At 42.7% G+C, this 18719-nt stretch overlaps 1 protein-coding gene across 1 annotated transcript in view; it reads left to right on the top strand.

Moving 5' to 3' along the window:
* vstm2a (V-set and transmembrane domain containing 2A) overlaps positions 1-18091 on the top strand; it is a gene marked incomplete at both ends in the record, with an annotated part of 105844 nt that extends 87753 nt beyond the window's left edge. The window contains one exon of the mRNA XM_083995855.1: positions 18015-18091. Coding sequence (XP_083851981.1) covers positions 18015-18091 — 77 coding nt within the window. The remainder of the gene's footprint in view (positions 1-18014) is intronic.
* Between the last annotated feature and the right edge of the window lie 628 nt (positions 18092-18719).

Raw genomic sequence — 18719 nt, 5'->3', positions numbered from 1 at the left:
TGATTCATCTGTCGAACCATCATATACTGTACATGAAACGGTAAACACAGCTGATCGAATTTTCACCGCTCGAATGAGTTCCCTTTCCTTCATTGAAAACAGGTTCTTGAATGTAACTCGGTCAAAGTAAGACAGTTCTGTTAGGTCATGCTGCTGCACATGTTGACAAAGTTACACATGTCAGACTTGTGTGGGCTCGGAGAAAATCGCTTTCTTACTTTCGCCGATTTTAAACTTTGGCGGCTCTGCCACTCGTCTGTTGCCACTCAGTGGACATTCCACAGCGACTTCCGAGTACCGTGACGCCACGTGGTTAATTCCATTTGCTAATGTTTGCATTATCTAACCCCAACTTGTGAATTTCTGTGTCCATGTTTGGGTTTGGGTCTTCTAGTTTTCCAAGATGCAGTTTGTTGTGATGCTAGCTTCAGTAGCAGGAGTAGCAATCACATTGTTTACTCCTGTTCGTTGCTTATCTATTTATCTGGACACTGACATTTTTGTTTATTTGTGGCACAATGGATTTGTTTGGTTGGATGTTCAATTCAAAATGCTGTTAGCTTAGCTACAAACCACCACCGCCTTATGTTCCCACCGCCTTATGTTCCCACAGTTCTAAGATTTTTCTCAAAATTAGGCCCTATGTTCCCTCTGGACTCTCTCTACCTATCTGAACTCTCTCTATCTGGCCTGTCTAGCCTCTACCTGGTCTTTTTACTAAACTTAACCAACTCTTTTCTTCATTGCCTAAACCCAACCAATGGTGGGACCAAAGGGCCGTGGGAACATAGGGCCTAATTTTCAGTGACAACCAAAGTTAGAAATGTGAGAACATAAGGCTGTGGGAACATAGGAATGACCCCGTTTGTTTTTGCTTCGGTCATGAGAAAGAGCTTCGACATGAATCCAAAACGCTCTAGATTTTATCCACTGTGTCGTTGCTTTGGCAGCACATGTCCATGAATTCAGGGGGCGGAGCTTCAGAAGGAACTTTGCACTTAAACGTTGTCTTTACCAAAGATCAAGGACTCCTCTGAGAAAGGGTTTTTATCTCACATTCAATTTTTTTTTTGGTAAGATAAAGTCACAGACAAGATTTTATGAGCTGATGATAAAACATTTACATAAAATAAAAAAATGGACCGGACTTCACCAGTGATATTTAATAATAATGTCTGTGATTATGATTTTATTCTCATTTTATGTCTCAGTAACTTGTCGTCGTGGAAAAGCTGTGACAATCACCGTCATGGACTTGAAGGTGGAGTTGTGTAGTAACAAATCTGTGCTTCTGTTGCTGTGATTGGCTGTTTGGCTGTGATGTCAGAGGACATTTGCATAAAACTGAGCTTTCCTCCCCCTCCCCTGTAGTGTAGCTGGAGCTCAGTGAGAAATAACAATGAACAACAGGTGTTAATTTGTCCCATAAGAGACAGTTGCATGTGTTAATAGTATTATCCTGCAGTAAGCACAGACTGGTGAACGCACCCTGTGAGAGTTTGGATTAGCCACTTTACTGTAGTCTGTATTTAGGAATGAAATTATATGCAAACAGTCTTCGCTCTCAATTATTAATGAAGCAGCAGCAGCAACAACCAGGAGAGAAAGTCTGACTGTGTTGTTGGTGCAACGATCTGTCGCCAACGGTTTCAAATCAAGACATTTAACACCAGAGTTTGATAATAAAATATACATTATACAGAATATTACAGAGAGAGATATGATTGACAAAATATTTCCACTAACTTCTCCAGACTCCAATAATATGAAGCAATTTCCCCAAAAATTAGTCGAGTAAAATTAGCACAATGATGATGTTGTAGCAGCGTAATTACTGGAAATGAGTGTAAAAGCATCACATTGGAACTCATTGTCATGGTAACTGGCATCTATAGCATTAATATTTCCCTTTGTGTTGTGAAGCGTGGCTGTCAGCAGCTAATACCGAGTCTCATGTTGCAACAGAGACGTAACTGTCAGTGTAATAAAACCGTGTGTGTGTTTGTCTCAGGTCTCAATAAGCCGAGAGCCGTCGTAGCCAAGGTCGTTTATTAAAAGCAAACAGCAGCAGATGTGGAGAAACATCACTGTAGTCAACCCACGTCTTCACTTTAAACCACTACAATAACCTTCAGCCTCTGAATTAAAGGAGGCACCAGATTAATGTGGATTTTAATCTAAAGGTGAAGATCACATGGATCACAGACCGTTCATCACTGACCTTCACAAAAAAAACAACCTATAGAGATTTTATCTTCTGGTCCAGGAAACCAAATCATCTTCTCACCTCATATTAGGTTCATAGTCAAGACAAACTAACATCGTAACATCAATCCTCATGTTTCCTGACACAAGAAGTTTGGTTGTGTGTTCGTATGGCAAGCAGATTTAACATTTAAAAGCTAAGTTTGACTCTCCGGAATTAAAATTGTAGATAATAATAAATTTTATTTAGAAGCGCCTTTCACGCCACTCAAGGACAAGATAGATATCAACAACGTCTTTCTGACTTGTCGTAATTGCATTTTGAATAGTTGGATTTTTCATTCAAGATATCTGTAATTCAGTTTTGCCTCTAGTCAAAAACAACATTTCAGATCCACAACTACATTCTTCCTATAGACAAATTACGTCACTTTTGCCATTCATGTGTATGGGGTTTGTCATTACAGATATCTACAATTCAGTTGCAGATATCCACTATGTGAATTACGGATATCTGCAACAGAATTACAACTATTCCTAATTCCAGTTTGAGATATCTACAACGTCATTTTGCCTAGTCAAAACTTAATTTAAGATATCTGAAAATAAAAGGGATATTTAGATATCTTTAATTGAGGTGAATTAAATATATCTTGAACTGGAATTATTACTAGTCAGAATTAATTGTAAACTGGAATTAGGAATTGTCATAATTCTGTTGCAGATATCCGTAATTCACATAGCGGATATCTGCAACTGAATTGTAGATATCTGTAATGACAATGAATGGCAAAAGTGACGTCATTTGTCCTTGTGGATATCTGAAATGTTGTTTTTGACGAGGCAAAACAGAATTACAGATATCTGCAACACATATCCAGTCTGGCTTTTAAATGTTAAAATGGCTTGCCGTAGTTTTTGCTACTTGACGAACCATCAATGCTGATCAGAGCAGGTCAATCTAAAGCTGATAAAACAGTGTTGTGTCCGGATCGTCAGTCTAAACACAGATGTCTGTAGAAACCAGCTGTAAAGGAGCATTATATGGTCTCAGAGAATAAACTGCACCTTCACATTGTCCAGATTTCTTTTTTTCTATCCGTTAGACTTCAGAAACCTATACGTTAACCCTGTGGTGTGATAGCTTCAGTGTAAATCTGCAATGTTTTAAATTCTCTATTAAAAAAAAGAAGAAGTTATAATTGCACCGGCTCCTCTCATCTATAAACGCCAGTCATTTTCCCGACCGGTCAGATGGTTCAAACAGCGCGCCGGCCCCCGCTCTGGGCTCAGATAGCCCCTCTGCACCCTGAAGCAGAAAACACAGAGAAGATATTACTCACTCGCCACTGAATGAACGGAGGTAAAAAGTTGAATAATCCCCGGGGCTGCAGAGTCGGAGATTATGAGGCAGCCAAATTATGCTGACAACTGTGTTGCAGTGAGTCCTGTGTGTGTGTGCGGTGTGTCTGACACTGATAAATGCCTCTCGCTCGCTGCTCAGGCGGCCTTGGCCCCCGACTCTGAGCGGCGGAGAGGAGAGGAGAGGAGAGGTGTTACGGCCGAGGGCGACTGAGCTCTATTACCCCCCCCCCCCCCCCCCCGACTGAGGCGGACGGGCAACAATAGGTAAATGTTGCTGAGATGAAATTAAACATGGGATAGTGCAGATTTTTTTTTTCCTTTTTCCGCATTGCTGCATCTGTAAACAATGAGGCAGTTTTCCAGATGGGGGGGTCGGGGCTGTGGCTGGTGGAGCGGCTGCAGCGGCTGTAAGTAACTCTAAAAATGACATTTCTGGTAAAAAGAGATTCACTTCCTGTGCTTTTATTTTGGCGATCAGGCGCCGGAAGTAACAAGCTCCCGTATAGAGAGCTGAAGCGGAAGCAGGAAGTAACGGCCCCATGGGTCCTCAAATCGAAAAAAGTCTCCATAGAAATGAACGAGACTCCAAGTTTTATTTCGTGATCCGTTTGAATTGTGACATGACAAAAAAATATGACCTCTACCTGTTTAAAACATCACGTTTCATGAAGAGAAATCAGCAGTTTATCGTAAAACGGCAACAGAAGAATGTATTTTGTGTGAAGACGCTCTACCGACTACAGATCTGTGTTCCACAAAAAATACGTCACCAACTGACACGGGAAAGGGCGCCATGTGGTGACGTCACCTACGCGACTTGTAGTCTTTCTGGTTGCGGACTCTTCGGAATTTTATTTTACAATAGTTTTACAACAAACGGCTGATTTCTTGGCATGAAACGTGATGTTTTAAACAGGTGGAGGACATAATTTTTTCTCATGGCACAATTCAAACGGATCACGAAATAAAACTTGGAGTCAAATAAGGATGACGGCTGAGCATTTTAAATAAAGGCTTCTTGAAAACATCAGTAAGCTTCACCGTTGTCTGGCTGTGGTTCGCTGCAGCGGCTGCAGCAGCAGCAGAGTGGTGGTGGTTGTAGTTGTAGTTGTGGTTGTTCACAGCTACTTCCCACCAGTGTGTCAGCTGCTGTTAGATCACAGCCCGGCCGCTGCTGTTCTCTCAGAGCTCAGAGGTGACCGGGGCTGAATGCAAACACACACACACACACACACACACACACACACACAGAAAAAAAAAAAAAAAAAAAAAGAGAGAAAGAAATATGTCCCCTAAGCTGGACTTGCCCCCCCCCCCCCCCCCTGAAGGCCTGCCTGGTTCCTGCATGAAAGAACAACAAATACAGACTCAGCTTCATTGCATAAGCATTCATCCAAAAATAACTAAACTAAACAAAACAAAAAAAAAGAATCACTGACCTTGTTTTTAAGAATCATCGTATTTTTATTTTCTTCAAAATCTGCCTGGACGGCGTTGTTGTTGGTCTGAGGAGGAACTCCTCTGAGTCATCACTGCTGCTGTTGTTCATGGTTGTGATCGAATGACTCAAGCAGTCGCACGCAACAATGTCAACACAGAGGACGTCGTGTTGTGTGGTGGTGGGAGCTTCTCACTCTGACTAACGTCGACTAATGCATCTGTGAAGTCTGTTCTCCGCGGGAGAAAAGGGAAAAGGGAAAAGGCCAGACGCTCGGGAACGCTGAGGTCCGGTGGTGGATGGAGGTCGTCACCAAAACCAAGCCTATTTTTTAGGCCTTTTCTCGAAAATTGCATATCCATAATAAAATGAGTAGGCTACATCTCTGCAACCACAAGGTCTATTTGAATACTTTTGGTGTCATAGTAAAGGGAAAAAATTGAGGAATTACTGAGATGTGTAAATTTCAGTATATCTGTTACTGGTGAAGAGTAAATGAAGAGTTTTTTTTTTACTACAAAATATTCAGGCAAACTTTTCCAAAATGTCTATTTTTGGCACAGCTTGGAACCACCTGCCACTATAAACCATTGTTTAATCTTTATTTTCACACAATTTGCATAAACTAACTGAAAGTGAATCAACCATGACTAAATAAGAATTGCATTCCTAAAGATTGTGGAGAAGAAAGCTCCATCTGACTTAATCACCCTCTGAGGTCGGGTCATTTACGCACGCATTTACGGTCTCGATATGTTCATTTTTTTATATTTAGGTAATTTTACGCCATAGAAAAGTGATTCAACTACGCCTCTTTGCATTATGACGTCATTATTCAGACTCTCTTATCTCACATTTGAGACATTTGGTAAAAATAGATATTACAACATTTCATTTTAGACCTTTTTTCTATGCTTATCTATTATTTTATTCATATATTCCACTGCTTTGAGAAGCTAAGACTTTGGTAAATCCATTTCAAGCACCAGAAAGGTTCATCCTCATGACCAGAGCTGTGTTTTCACAAGAGATTTGAACATTTTCAAAAAGTGGACTTCAAATTTTCAGCATTTGGCCTAAATTATTTCTTCATACATAGTGCTGTAGGACAAAAAATGGTCCTAAGAGTACATAGAGCTGAGATTGTTCTGAATATTTAGATATAAAACACTCATTGGGTGTTGTTATATCTTATAAGTAGCTTAAAAAGGTGAATTTAAGAAAGCATGTAAAAATCTAGAGACGATGAAGCATGAAAAGAGAAACACAGTTTGTTTTTCGTCCTCGTTTCCTTCAGTCACGTCAGAGACTCGTTCCCCTGGAGAAGTTCTGTGTGTGTGCAGCCAAACGCTGGTTTCTGGGATGGAGACGCCAACTCACTCATTTTCTTATATTTAAGAATAATAATTTGACTTCTCTGGAGTCTTGTGTTTGGCATCATCACATCCAGTTAGTTACCGTGCCGACACTTCTGTTAATAGACGGTTTATTCCAATAGAAACAGAAGCAAAGTAGAAAAACAAAAAACAACCTGTGATCCATCAGAGTCGTAGTGAAGCTTTGTTAGTTTGTTAAAGTTTAAGAGGCCAAATTAAAAATGAGGTTTCCATCTGTTTTTTGGTTTCATTCACGTTATAATAACCCATAGTTACATTTTGTTACTGGGCGACATCTAGTGGTCATAGTGGATACGACAGCAGCAAAGAGAAAGGTGCAGTGATGTTGTGAAAGGAGATAAACAATAGTCATAATACCGTACTTTCCGGACTATAGAACGCACCTGAGTATCAGCCGCACCAGCTACATTTTAAAAGAAAATACACATATAGTCCGCACTTGAATATAAGCGGCAGGTTTTCATGTTGTAACATGAGATATTTACACAGAAAGACAGTAGGGAACTGTGCATGTCCGCTCGCTTTTCCTCTGTTCTGGTTACGCTCCTCTCCTCCATGTGCATCTGTTGACAACAAAGCCGACGAGAAATCAATAAATGGAGCGGTGGAAAACGTTACATAACATATACGATGTTACGACATGTGTGATTGTGTCGTCTTAACCGTCATAAACAAGAGATTACAGCTTACGGAGCGCGTTTGTGTCGCGGTGCAGCAGAGACGAGAGCTGGGACACCGGGGCGGGGCGGGGGGAAAAGTAGCGGCTTATAGTCCGGAAAGTACAGTAACTTTATTTATATAGCAGCTTTAAAACAGAAGTTTACAAAGTGCTTTGATAAAAAAACAACAGGAACACAAGAAGATGGAAGTTACCTCAACCGAAATCACTTTATACCCGTAATAATGAGTGTTATGATCTTCTGCTCTGATCAGCTGCTGGTCTCAGGTCAGTTGTGTCTGTAGCTACAGTACACAGTGGTGTTGTTGTAACGGCTCAAATCAAACAGCTCTCAATGTGCTGGATGTTTGTTTGTTTGTGGGGCTTTTTGCATCATATACACACACTCACACACACAACAGACTGTTATCGAATTGATCCCAACAGTGCAGCTAGCAGCTAACGGCAGCCAGTCGTATTTAACGAGCAGACACAACACAACACAACCAAACACAACAGAGAGGAAGAGACAGAGAGGTAGAGACAGAGAGGTCGGTAGAGAGGTAGAGAGAGGTAGAGAGAGGTACAGAGGGAGAGAGGGAGCAGCAGGAGGATGTGGATGTGGGTCTGGCTCGGGTCCAGCCTCGGCCTCGGTTCCCTGTGGAGCTGCTGTGGTGATTCACCTCTCTGCCTCGCTGGCCCCAGATCGATACGCCGCATTTCACCATCTCGCCGAGCCAAAAACATTCTGGCAAAAGGCGCCAGTGTTGTGTTAGGTTAAGTAGGACAAAATGAAAAGTATTCAGCGTGGATCACACACACACACACACACACACACACACACACACACACACACACACACACAGCAGGCACCAAGGAAGCCTCACTCATTAAACCTGCACAGATAATCCAGCGTGCAGCTTCTGTGCACAGCAAATACACCGTCCAGAAGAAAAAGAAAGAGTGGCACGGTGCACGTTAAAGGGACATTGTGTAACTTTTCCTGTTATCTATTCACAAAAACCTATTATTTGGTTCAAAAGTCTGTTTTTCATTAATCAGTAATCCCCCTTTATCCCCCATCTCCTACCTCATGTGTCCTACCTCCTATCTCCTGTCTCCTACCTCCTTATCTCCTGTCTCCTATCTCCTTATCTCCTGTCTCCTATCTCCTACCTCATGTCTCCTACCTCCTTATCTCCTATCTCCTTATCTCCTACCTCCTTATCTCCTGTCTCCTATCTCCTACCTCCTTATCTCCTGTCTCCTATCTCCTACCTCCTGTCTCCTATCTCCTACCTCCTTATCTCCTTATCGCAGTGAGGAGGAACGGAGCGTTCACCTGCATTCACCTGTAGTCAGGCAGACGGCCGTCGCTAACAAACCAGATGTCATTTTAGTCACAGAAGTCCAGAGAAAGCCGGTAAAACAATACCACATCGCCATGACAACATATTGTCACGTGTATTGTGTTGCCTCGTGCTGACGGACCACTTGTTTACATAGAGGCTTGTTTATGTGGTCCGTCTGCTGTCTGCCCAATTTTGAGTGAATGCAGCATGAAAAATACGACTGAGTTGCTTGTGATGTACAACCACAACACTAGATGGGAGGAATTCCTACACAATGTCCCTTTAAATCTTCCTGAGACGTTGTTTAAAAGTCTGTGAATCATTTCCATCAGGCTTCCCTCTCCTCTCAGCTGGAAACTCGTCCCACATGACGGGTGAAGACGCGGTGAAGATGCGGTAAAGACGCTGTGACCTTGTCAGGCTGCGCTGACAGGAAGTGAGCAGAGACGAGTTGTTGAGTTTATTTATTTTTTATTTTTCATGGATAAATGGAATCATGCATCAGTGCCGCAGCATCCAGGGTTTGTTTGCTTTTGTTGTTGTTTTGTGAGCGTTCAAGCTGAAGAGCGTGACTTTGTGTTTTCATTTTTTTTTTCATTTTTTTTTTTTTTGCTCGGCAATTAAAATGCACAAAAGCAACAATAACGCACAAATGTTCTTCTCTTTGTTGTTTTCTAAAAATAGCTTCAGAGCAGAAGCACAGAAGGAACAGTTACCTTTAGTTTGCTTCCTGGCAAGGTTAGTCCAGAAGTGGAAAACAGCTCACACACACACACACACACACACACACACACACACACAAACAAAACTAAACTAAAGTGTGATGTGTATGTGAGGTAAACAGCTTCAGACGGCGCTGCTCTACAGTCGTATGCGGCTGAGCTAAAGAGTCAGTCTTAGGTTTTCTAGTGTGTGTGTGTGTGTGTGTGTGTGTGTCTGTGTGTGTGTGTGTGTGTCATTAACAGAGGCCAAAAAACCAGTTCCTCCAAACTTTATCTGGAGGAGAAATTTTAGTTAGTTTGTTGGTTTTGTTCGTTTGTGCAGCAGAGACCAAACAAAAACACAAGAGTTTCTAAAAATGAATTTAAAAAAGCAGAAACGAGAAAAAAACTCGAAGAAGTAGAAGAATCAACAGTCCTGAGTAAAACGCAACAAACAAAAACTTAAAGTGAGATTTGTGTTCAGATTCATGAGGCTGTTCTTGTACGTATACACACTTTTTGTAGTTATATGCACTCTGTGTATTACCCTAACGACTTTAATTAGAAAATTCATCTGCCATCTTCATTCTGCCGTCAAACAGCCTTTTATTCTGAAAGTACATTCTGTTTACTTCCTGGTTCTTTAATCGTTCTTCTTTCTGTTTTATATCGTTGTCATCTCACATTATTTTTCTATTATGTAACATTATTTAAAGGTGTTCAGAAACGGCCGTTTGTCCTGTTTGTCGCGCCTCCTTCTACGAGTTTCCGCACGAGTTTACCCGAGTAAGGAAAACGAATTTGATTGGTCGTTATTGAGCGGGCGGGATATTCAATGTTTGGGGCGAGACCGAGCTCGGTGTGTGTGTGCGTGTCTCAGACATTTGATCGACGGATGACGGATCCGATATCAGTGGCTGGTGAATCGTGAGCAACGTGACGTCTGGTTGGTTGGTTGGTTGGTTGGTTGACTTTATTAATCCCTGTGAAGGGAAATGATTGTCACTCTGTACGTACAACATCCAACACACAATACTACAACATGACAAGCATTGACAACTAAGGCAGTACAATAAGTGCAATGCAATGCCTGCAATGCAATGCCTGCATTACCCAATGCAAAAAAAAAAATACCACACTTTCATCCCAGATTTCATCAAAAATAGAGTTTAGCACAAAGTTTGGGCTACATCTTCTGATAGATGAGTTATTACACTGATGTTAAGACCCACAGTGGAGTCAAATTCAGTTTTCTTTTGTGAACGCAGGTGTTACATGACTCAGACGGTGGCGGTCGGGTCAGGATGACACGTCGTCCCCTCGTCTGAAACCTGCTCGTCTGTTTTAGTTTTTATTTTATTTTCCCGTCAGACTCAGATTGTTTTCATCTCTCTTTGATCCGTCGTCTCATTTAGGACTCGGACTCGGGCGGTTTGATGTGTTTTATTGACGACGTATCAATCAGCCTTTTGTCAGAGACGGAGACGAACACAGAACAGACTCTTCACCCTGATGAAAAGATTACACTTCTCCTTCTTCTTCTATACCGGCTCTGATTTCATGTTTGCGGGGCGAGATAATAATGACTTTCATTTTAAAATATTCAGCAGAAAGTTTTTCTAGATCAGAACAAAAGAGCCGACGTCTGAACTACACAACAATCTGACACCGAGGAGATTTCACTTGATGTCGTCTCTTCTTGCAGTTTGTCTGAGTGCGTGTCGTCTGGGGGTGTAGACGACGACAACATGGCCGACGATGATGATCTTTAAAGGGATAGTTCACCCAAAATTGAAATTGAAAGAATTGAATCCACCCTCATGTGGACTAAGGGCTGGGAGAAGTTTCAGAGTCCTCCGTGGCTTCTCTGAGTTACAGGGGGTCTCGGCGTAGCAGTGCATGTCCATATAACGGTTGCAAATGGATACCAACTGTCTTCGTAACAAAAAGACACACCAAAAAACATCCAAATACCTCCATGCTGCTCGTATGTAATGTCCGTCTTGTATTGAAGCACCGACATGAGAAATTGTTCAGAAAAAAATTAAATAAGTCTATGTTTTAAGCTTGCTTGTAGCGGAAGCTCCTCTTCCTGGTCCGTCCAAATCTCGCGTGATTTGCACTGACCGGCGGAACAATTTCTCATGTTGGGGCTTCAATACAAGAGGGACATTACAGACGAGCAGCATGGAGGTATTTGGATGTTTTTTGGTGTGTCTTTTTGGAAGAAGACAGTTGGTATCCATTTGCAACCATTATATGGACAAATACTGCTACACCGATACCCCCTGTAACTCAGAGAAGCCACGGAGGACTCTGAAACTTCTCCCAGCCCTTAGTCCACATGATGAGTGAAATTTCAATTTTGAGTGAACTATCCCTTTAAGCTGCTGCTTCTTCTTCTCCTTGTTGTTTGTGTTTCCTCCGACAGCCGAGCCGGAAAAATGACTTAGCAAAGCAGCAGATAAAACAATAGAAGCCACACGACGGCCGATCAATAATGTATGAATGGAAACCCCCCTACACCCCCCTCTGCCCCCCCTCCCCCCCCCCCCCCCCCTCAACACCCTCAACCCCCCCACCCTGCTGCTGCTCAGTCCTGATCTCCAGATCCTGCAGGAAGCGCCGACATGTTCAGGGTCGACTCGTCGACTCTGAGGATTTTAACGAGTCCATCTGGACGGTGTCAGCAGTGACACAGCTGTGCAGCGACCCGTCGTTCTGGTTGATACCCAGAGGGGCGACACCATGACACCATGACCCCCCCTCCTCCCCCCCAATCCCCTCCCGTCGCCATGGCTTCAGTATCTCTCTGCTGTATCTTCACTTCCACATCATCCACAAAACCACTAAATACAGCTTCTGGTGGAGCAATAAACTACTAAAAGTACAAATAAATGTCAACTCAGTCTTTATCTATTCTACTGAAATAAGAATTTACAATCAACTATTAACAATTATATTTAATTTGAGTAAAGTTTTTCTCAATTTAACAGGACCTGTAGATTTTAGCAACCATCTGCATGTGATGCATTCAGGGGACATCTGTAGAGTGCAGCATCTTGCAATCATCTGTATGTGAGATGTTTAAGGGTAATATCTGTAAAGTTTATAATATAATAATATATGTGAGGGGTTCCAGGTGACAACTGTAAATTATAGCATCTCTACTAATTGCCTACATGTGAGGCATTTAGGGGACATCTTTTAATTGGAGCATATTTGTGATTATCTGTACGTGAGGCGTTCAGGGCGTATCTGTAAAGTCTAGCATCTGTAAATTGTACCATCTACCGATAGCCTGCATATGAGATGTTTAACTAAATCCCTAAATTGACACAAATTAGACCACAGATCCCCACTGGACAAAATTGACAAAAATGAGAACCATTGGTTTTGTGGACATCTGTAAAGTTTTACATCTTCTTATAACCTGCATGTGAAGTGTTCAGTTCAGTTCAGTTCAAGTTTATTTATATAGCACGTTTAAAAACAACCATTGTTGACCAAAGTGCTGTACAAGTCATATCAGACACATAATATCAAACACATTCAGGTGACATCTGTAAATTGCACTACTGTACTTACCAAAAGCCTGCATTTGAGATGTTCAAGGACATCTGTAAAATATACAATCTGCATGAGGGAGGGGTCTTTATTCTATCCATGACTCTGTTTCCCAGCAGGTTTGAACTTTTCTTCTCGTCTCAAAGTCCATTTGCACATTAATCTGGACGAGTTAGTAATAATGTAGTTTGTATAAAACGGTTTTTAAATTCAGCAGAACAGCTGGTCTCTGTGGCGTTCAGGGGACCGAGTGAAAAAATAAACTCCAGCGTTGAGTGTGAGTGTGTTCATGGTAATGAAGGGACGTGTCACACAGGGCAGCGGTGATGTGTTTTTAATAGTGTGTGTGGACAGAAGAGCGGCTCAGAGGAATAAGAGATATGAAGCACACGGCAGCACTTGTTAGAGGGAGGAGGAGGAGGGGTGATGAGAATATTAAAATATGTAACATCACCAGCTTCATCTTTACACCATGTCCTCATAAAGCTGCTCCCATTACCTTTCATACAACACATCACATGAGAGTCGCTTTAATGCCAGTCCATCTGTGCATACTGTAGGTTTTTTTTATTTGAGCCTGTGATGAACGGAGCTCATTGAACGCAGCAAGAGTCTAGGATCACGCTCGATTAAACGTGTTAAGAAATAAAAATGCACAGAAAAATATTTGCTCGTCTCGTCTGCAGTTTAAGCAAAGAAATGCTTAAAAAAACTGATGCAATCGAGTTGATGCAGCGAGTAAATCAACACAACTGAAGTACAGGCTGCTGTTGGAAATGTTTGCAAACGCTGCACGTCTAAAATAAAATTTAAAAAAGCAGCCGGTTGATTGGCTGAAAGTGTTTTATTTGTTGTTTTGTTTTGTCAGAGAGGAAATTCACTCCTGCACCGAGGCACAGGAATTAAAATGTTTGTGTCGTCGTGATCAGATCAGCGTTTTGGTTTATGCAGCATGTAAATTACAGAGAATCACTTCACCTTCATGTTTCAGGTGTAAAACTAAATATTTAGTCACATCCCAACGTGATCCGTGGCTCCGCAGAGACTCAGCATCTAGAAAAGTCGATTTTGCATAAAGTGACTTTACTTTTTAAAGTGAAGATTTTTTAAGTATTCATCAGTTCACAGTCGAACACAAACTTGATGATGACGATGACGATCAGCGAGGCGACAGCTGAAGGTGTCGATGAATCACTGCAGCTGCTTCAAGGCCGTCGTCTGACCATCACTGTATTCAGTCCCAGTCCTCATAATAATCATGTGTCTTGATATTTACATTATTCCTCCTCAGCTACAAAGAAAAGATGATTTGATCTAAAATCTAAACCATATTTAAAGGGATAGTTCAGCATTTTGGCAAATTGACCCATTACCATAATCCCTATAGTCATAGCAGTAGGTTCGTTACCTTTTAATTGTCGGTGCAAGCTATTTTTAGAACGGCGGAGCAGAGCCGCGAGCTGCTCAGAGCTATAATACGGAGGCTCATTATGGGATTTCTTGGTTTCCCTCATCAAACTCATCAAATACACAATCCAACAACTCCACAACGCTCTGGTGGACAAGTTGTGAGCATAGACTGTAAAAAGAATGGACGTAGCGTCCGTGACTTCACCCATTGGTTTGGAGGAGTCTGTTTTGTGCCGCTACTACGGGGGTTTGAACCGCGCCATGTTGGATTCTACTTGCCATATTTGGAGCGGTGCGGCCGTTGGCCGGCCGAGAGCCCGCCCACTGGCCCTAATAATTGTAAAACGGTAGAGTTTAAAAATAATTCACCCCCCTCAGAGTGTGTGCGGGGGTAGAAACTATCGATTGAGACCAAAAAAATAAAATGTACCAGGCTGTAAATATGTTTTTTTAAGCTGTAAAATCGGCTATTTTAACATGGGGCTCGATTGGAGTTGCTCCCTTCTGGAGCCAGCCCCCAGCGACAGCCGAGGGGATTGCAGCTTTTTGAACGCGGAAGTGAGCTTCACTTCTCAGACCGACAACTGCCCCCTTGGTTGTGAGCTGCACATTCACCACGCTATGAGATAATAACACAACGTTACCAGACAGAGTTGTTTTAGAGGGAAATACAGAGACTGTTGATGAAAAACTGTCCCTGAAGGCAACGAGCATCGGCGGTTTTGCATGAATTTCCCTCTAAAACAACTCTGTGTGGTAACGTTGTGTTATTATCACCGACAATTAAAGGTAACGAACCTACTGCTATGACTGTAGGGATTATGACAATGGGCCAATTTGCCAAAATGTTGAACTATCCCTTTAAAATAAAGATGTCACAGAGAGTCCAGCTCGACCGGTCTCGAGTACCAAAACACTAAACAGAGCTGAGCTTCACTTTGTTTCAATGGGGAAGATGAAACCAACACTTCAACAGATGAACTCCTGCACTCGTCCTATAACGCTGCTGCATCCAATTAAACTCAGTTTCTCCACATTGTTTTTCGTTCCTCCTGCTTAAAAAAAATATATAAGGCTACTATAAATTCTTCCAGTCGCCATGGCAACCTGCTGCTACCTATACTGTAGTTTGATCCCCACCAGACTCATCTGTCTACGAGGTCGGCAGGTGGAGGAGGAAGAGGAGGAGGAGGAAGAAGTGCAGCTTGTTTCCTACTGTCTCTCCAATGCTATTGGCTGCTGCAGCTGTCAATCAATCAATATCCATGACAAGTCCCGCCTCCCATGTGATGATGTGGAGCTGGATGGGATCAGACTTGCATTTAAAAGTGTTTTTTTTTTTCTTTTTTCTTTTTTTTGCATTTTCATGACTAATGTGCAATGCATTATGGGGTAGATTTTTGGCATTTCGAGCTGCACCGTTGACACTTTAGTAAAAAAACGTGTCCAGATGAGTCACAGTGAACTGATCCCACACACACACACACAGATGGAGGCTTATGGCTTTGCGTTACCTCGACGACGCTGCTGCTGCTGCTGCTGTGTGACTTTCAGGACAAAGTGGAGCAGCCGCAGCCTCTCAGGTGGTTTCCTGTCTGAGACGGGGACACGTCCTCCTCCGTCCTCCTCTGTCTCTCCACTGCTGGACGGAGGAGAGAAGATGTTGGTGGATTAGTAGCAGGTTTCTGTTGCACCGGTTCCTCTGCTCTCTCCCTCTCCCTCTCCTCTCTCCTCCCTCTCTCCTGTAGCTGCAGGCTGATTAATTATTCTCTGTGTGAAGGATGTTTTGGCCCAGAGTGATCGCTGCTCCTCTGTGGCTCTGCTGTTCTGCAGATCACCTCCAGCTAAATGAGATGTGGAGCCGGTGGAGGAGGAGGAGGAGGAGGAGGGAAGGAGAGGGGATGAAGGGTCAAAGCCCTGCGTGTCTGTCCTCCATTCCTCCCTCTCTCCTTTATTTTCTCCCTCCCGTATACTTCCCTTCATCCACAGATCCCCAGCAGCAGCAGCAGCAGCAGCAGCTCAGCTCAGGGCTGCGAGGAACAAAGTGTCCCTCGGTCCTTCTCCATCTCAGAGCCGTTTCTCTGCACTGCAAAAACTCAAAATCTTTCCAAGAATATTTGTCTTATTTCTTGTCGAAATGTCTCATTTCTAGTCAAAACTAATCTCTTTCCACTTAAAATAAGACTCGTCACCTAAAAATTAACTTGTTTTTAGATAATTTTCACTCGTTTCAAACTAATTTTCACTTGAAATAAGTAGAAAAATCTGCCTGTGAAAGCAGGTTTTTTGTGTATGTAATAAGAAATGAAAACTTGCTCCACTATCAGATTTTTCTACTTATTTCAAGTGAAAATCTGCTTGAAAGAAGTAAAAAGTGTCTAAAAACAAGCTACTTTTCATGTGTTGAGTCTTATTTTAAGTATAATGAGATTTTTTTTGACTAGAAATGACATTTTGAGTAAGATATTTGAGTTTTTGCAGTGTGCTGTTGCTGCTGCTGCTGCTGCTGCCTGACACTGAATCCAGTAAAAGTCAATATGATTGAGAGAAGATCTCACTTTGTTTTCACAGCGTTTACAACTTCATACCTCTCCTGTCCCTCTCTCCGTCCGTCTTTCTTCTTTATCCGAGCAGCAGCAGCAGCAGCAGCAGCAGCAGCAGCAGCAGCAGCAGCAGCAGCAGCAGCAGCAGTAAAAGAAAATCCAATTCGTTTTTGTCTCATTTGTCATCTATTCTGCGTCTCCTCAGGTTGGACGTGGTCCTTCCAGACTGAGCTCCGGCTGCAGCGAGTCGTTAGCGTCGGTGTCAGGCGCTGCTCGGTAAACAGCGGCAGCCGCCTGCAGCTTGTCAGGGCTCCACAGTTCAGCGGCTGTTTGCTCTGCTCTTGTCGTTGGGATCATGTCTGAGAGCGTGAGCGCGTCAGAATAAACAGAAGTCCGATCGGCACGAGTCTTTGTGTGTGTGTGAGGCAGGAAACATTTCAGGGTGTCGGGTCACTGTGTGTGTGTGTGTGTGTGTGAACATCACGGCTCCATCAACAGTTTAGAAGCTGCAGAACCTGCTCTAGGAGATGTATAACCTCGATGATGCATATAAGTTATAACCTCCTGTAAAGCACAAAGCTCTGCAGCTGCACCCAGACCTGCTGCTCACCTGGTACATGTGAGGCGTTCAGGGAATGTCTGTAAATCGTTGCAGATGCTGCAGAACTTTAAAGCAACATTACCAAAACGATCAGGTGGAGGCTGCAGCATGAAATGAATGAAAGTTCATTGTTGTTTTGAAGTTGTTTTATTTTATTTGATCAATTATGATGCACAAAGAGCCTAAAAGGAAATTTAAAGGAGCCTTTTTACACCACCTTTTTCACAGATTCAAATATTTCCCAGGTTCTTAAAGACATGTCTGTGACATGCTTCGGTCAAAACCCCCCAAGGATCAAACATCACAGCTCTTTCTGTTCAGAACGGCCGGTTTCAGTGTCTGTCTTTTTAATGAATGAACCACTGCTCACCAGGCCACGCCCCCTCTGCTGGTACCTGTACTCACAGGTAGGGGTGGGGTTATGCAAATTAAAAAAACTAATGACATCATTGTCAGACTGAGGCAACAGCTGGTAAAACCATGTGGATTTCAAACTCAGGAGCCTGAAAATAAAAGGATTTTTTTGGTCAATTCTCACATTTTGGGGCCGAAAGGCAAACAAGAGTCTTCAGAAAGTGATATTTCCATAATATGTCCCCTTTAAAAAAAATAAACGAAGGTCCAGAACCAAGAACTGGACCAAGCCTAAAAAGATATAGAAACTCAAAGTGAGACAACTCCCTTTTTTTTCCCCCTTCATCATCACTATCCTCATTTTTTAAGAGAACATGCCTTTGACCTCTGTCTCTTCCTCTTCTTCTTCTTCCTCCTCTGCAGGAACAAGAATATCCTCCAGCTGTGGCCTGGCCGTCCTGCTGCTGGCCTGTGGTCTGCTGACGGATGTCTTGTTATAAACCTGAAGAACTGACATGAGTTACTCCCCGATCTCTCTCCTCCTCTCCTCTGTCTCTCTGTCTATCCCTCTCTCTTTCTATCTCTCTCTTATTCTCTTGCCTGTTTTACCCCCTCCTCCTCTTCCTTCCTCCTCTTCCTCTTCCTCTTCCTCCTCCTCCTCCCTTTCCCACCATGCGGACAGCACAGTTGGCCTCTCATTTCCCAGCAGCCACTTCTGCTCTCTCTTGCACCCGGCACATTGTTCTCTCTATCAGCCACTGTAAAACACCGGTTCTTCACCTTTAAAAAGCAGCTGGATTTTACCTTTTTTTGTACAGACGACTGTCGACTCAACGCTCCGGTGTGTGAGGGGGACAAAAACGGACTCTTGTGTCTTTATCGGATAAATCTCACAATGGACGAATGGACTTTCTTATGGTTTATGATGTTCCAGTTCATCACGTGTTCATCGCTCAAAAGTGAACGAGATAAAAAAAAAAGAAAAGGAGAATCTATATTTGTGTAATATATATATAATATGACTCCAGATGTATATCTGTTTTATTTCAATCACCTAGAATTAACTGTGTGTGCTGTAAAACATGGCCGCCGACACTCACGGAGCTTCATTGTGAATCCGCTCTCAAA

The sequence above is a fragment of the Trachurus trachurus genome (genome assembly GCF_905171665.1).
Source record: "Trachurus trachurus genome assembly, chromosome: 20".
Lineage (NCBI taxonomy): Eukaryota > Metazoa > Chordata > Actinopteri > Carangiformes > Carangidae > Trachurus > Trachurus trachurus.
The sequence above is the reverse complement of the archived record's forward strand: the minus strand, read 5'-3'. Positions and strand labels throughout refer to the sequence as shown.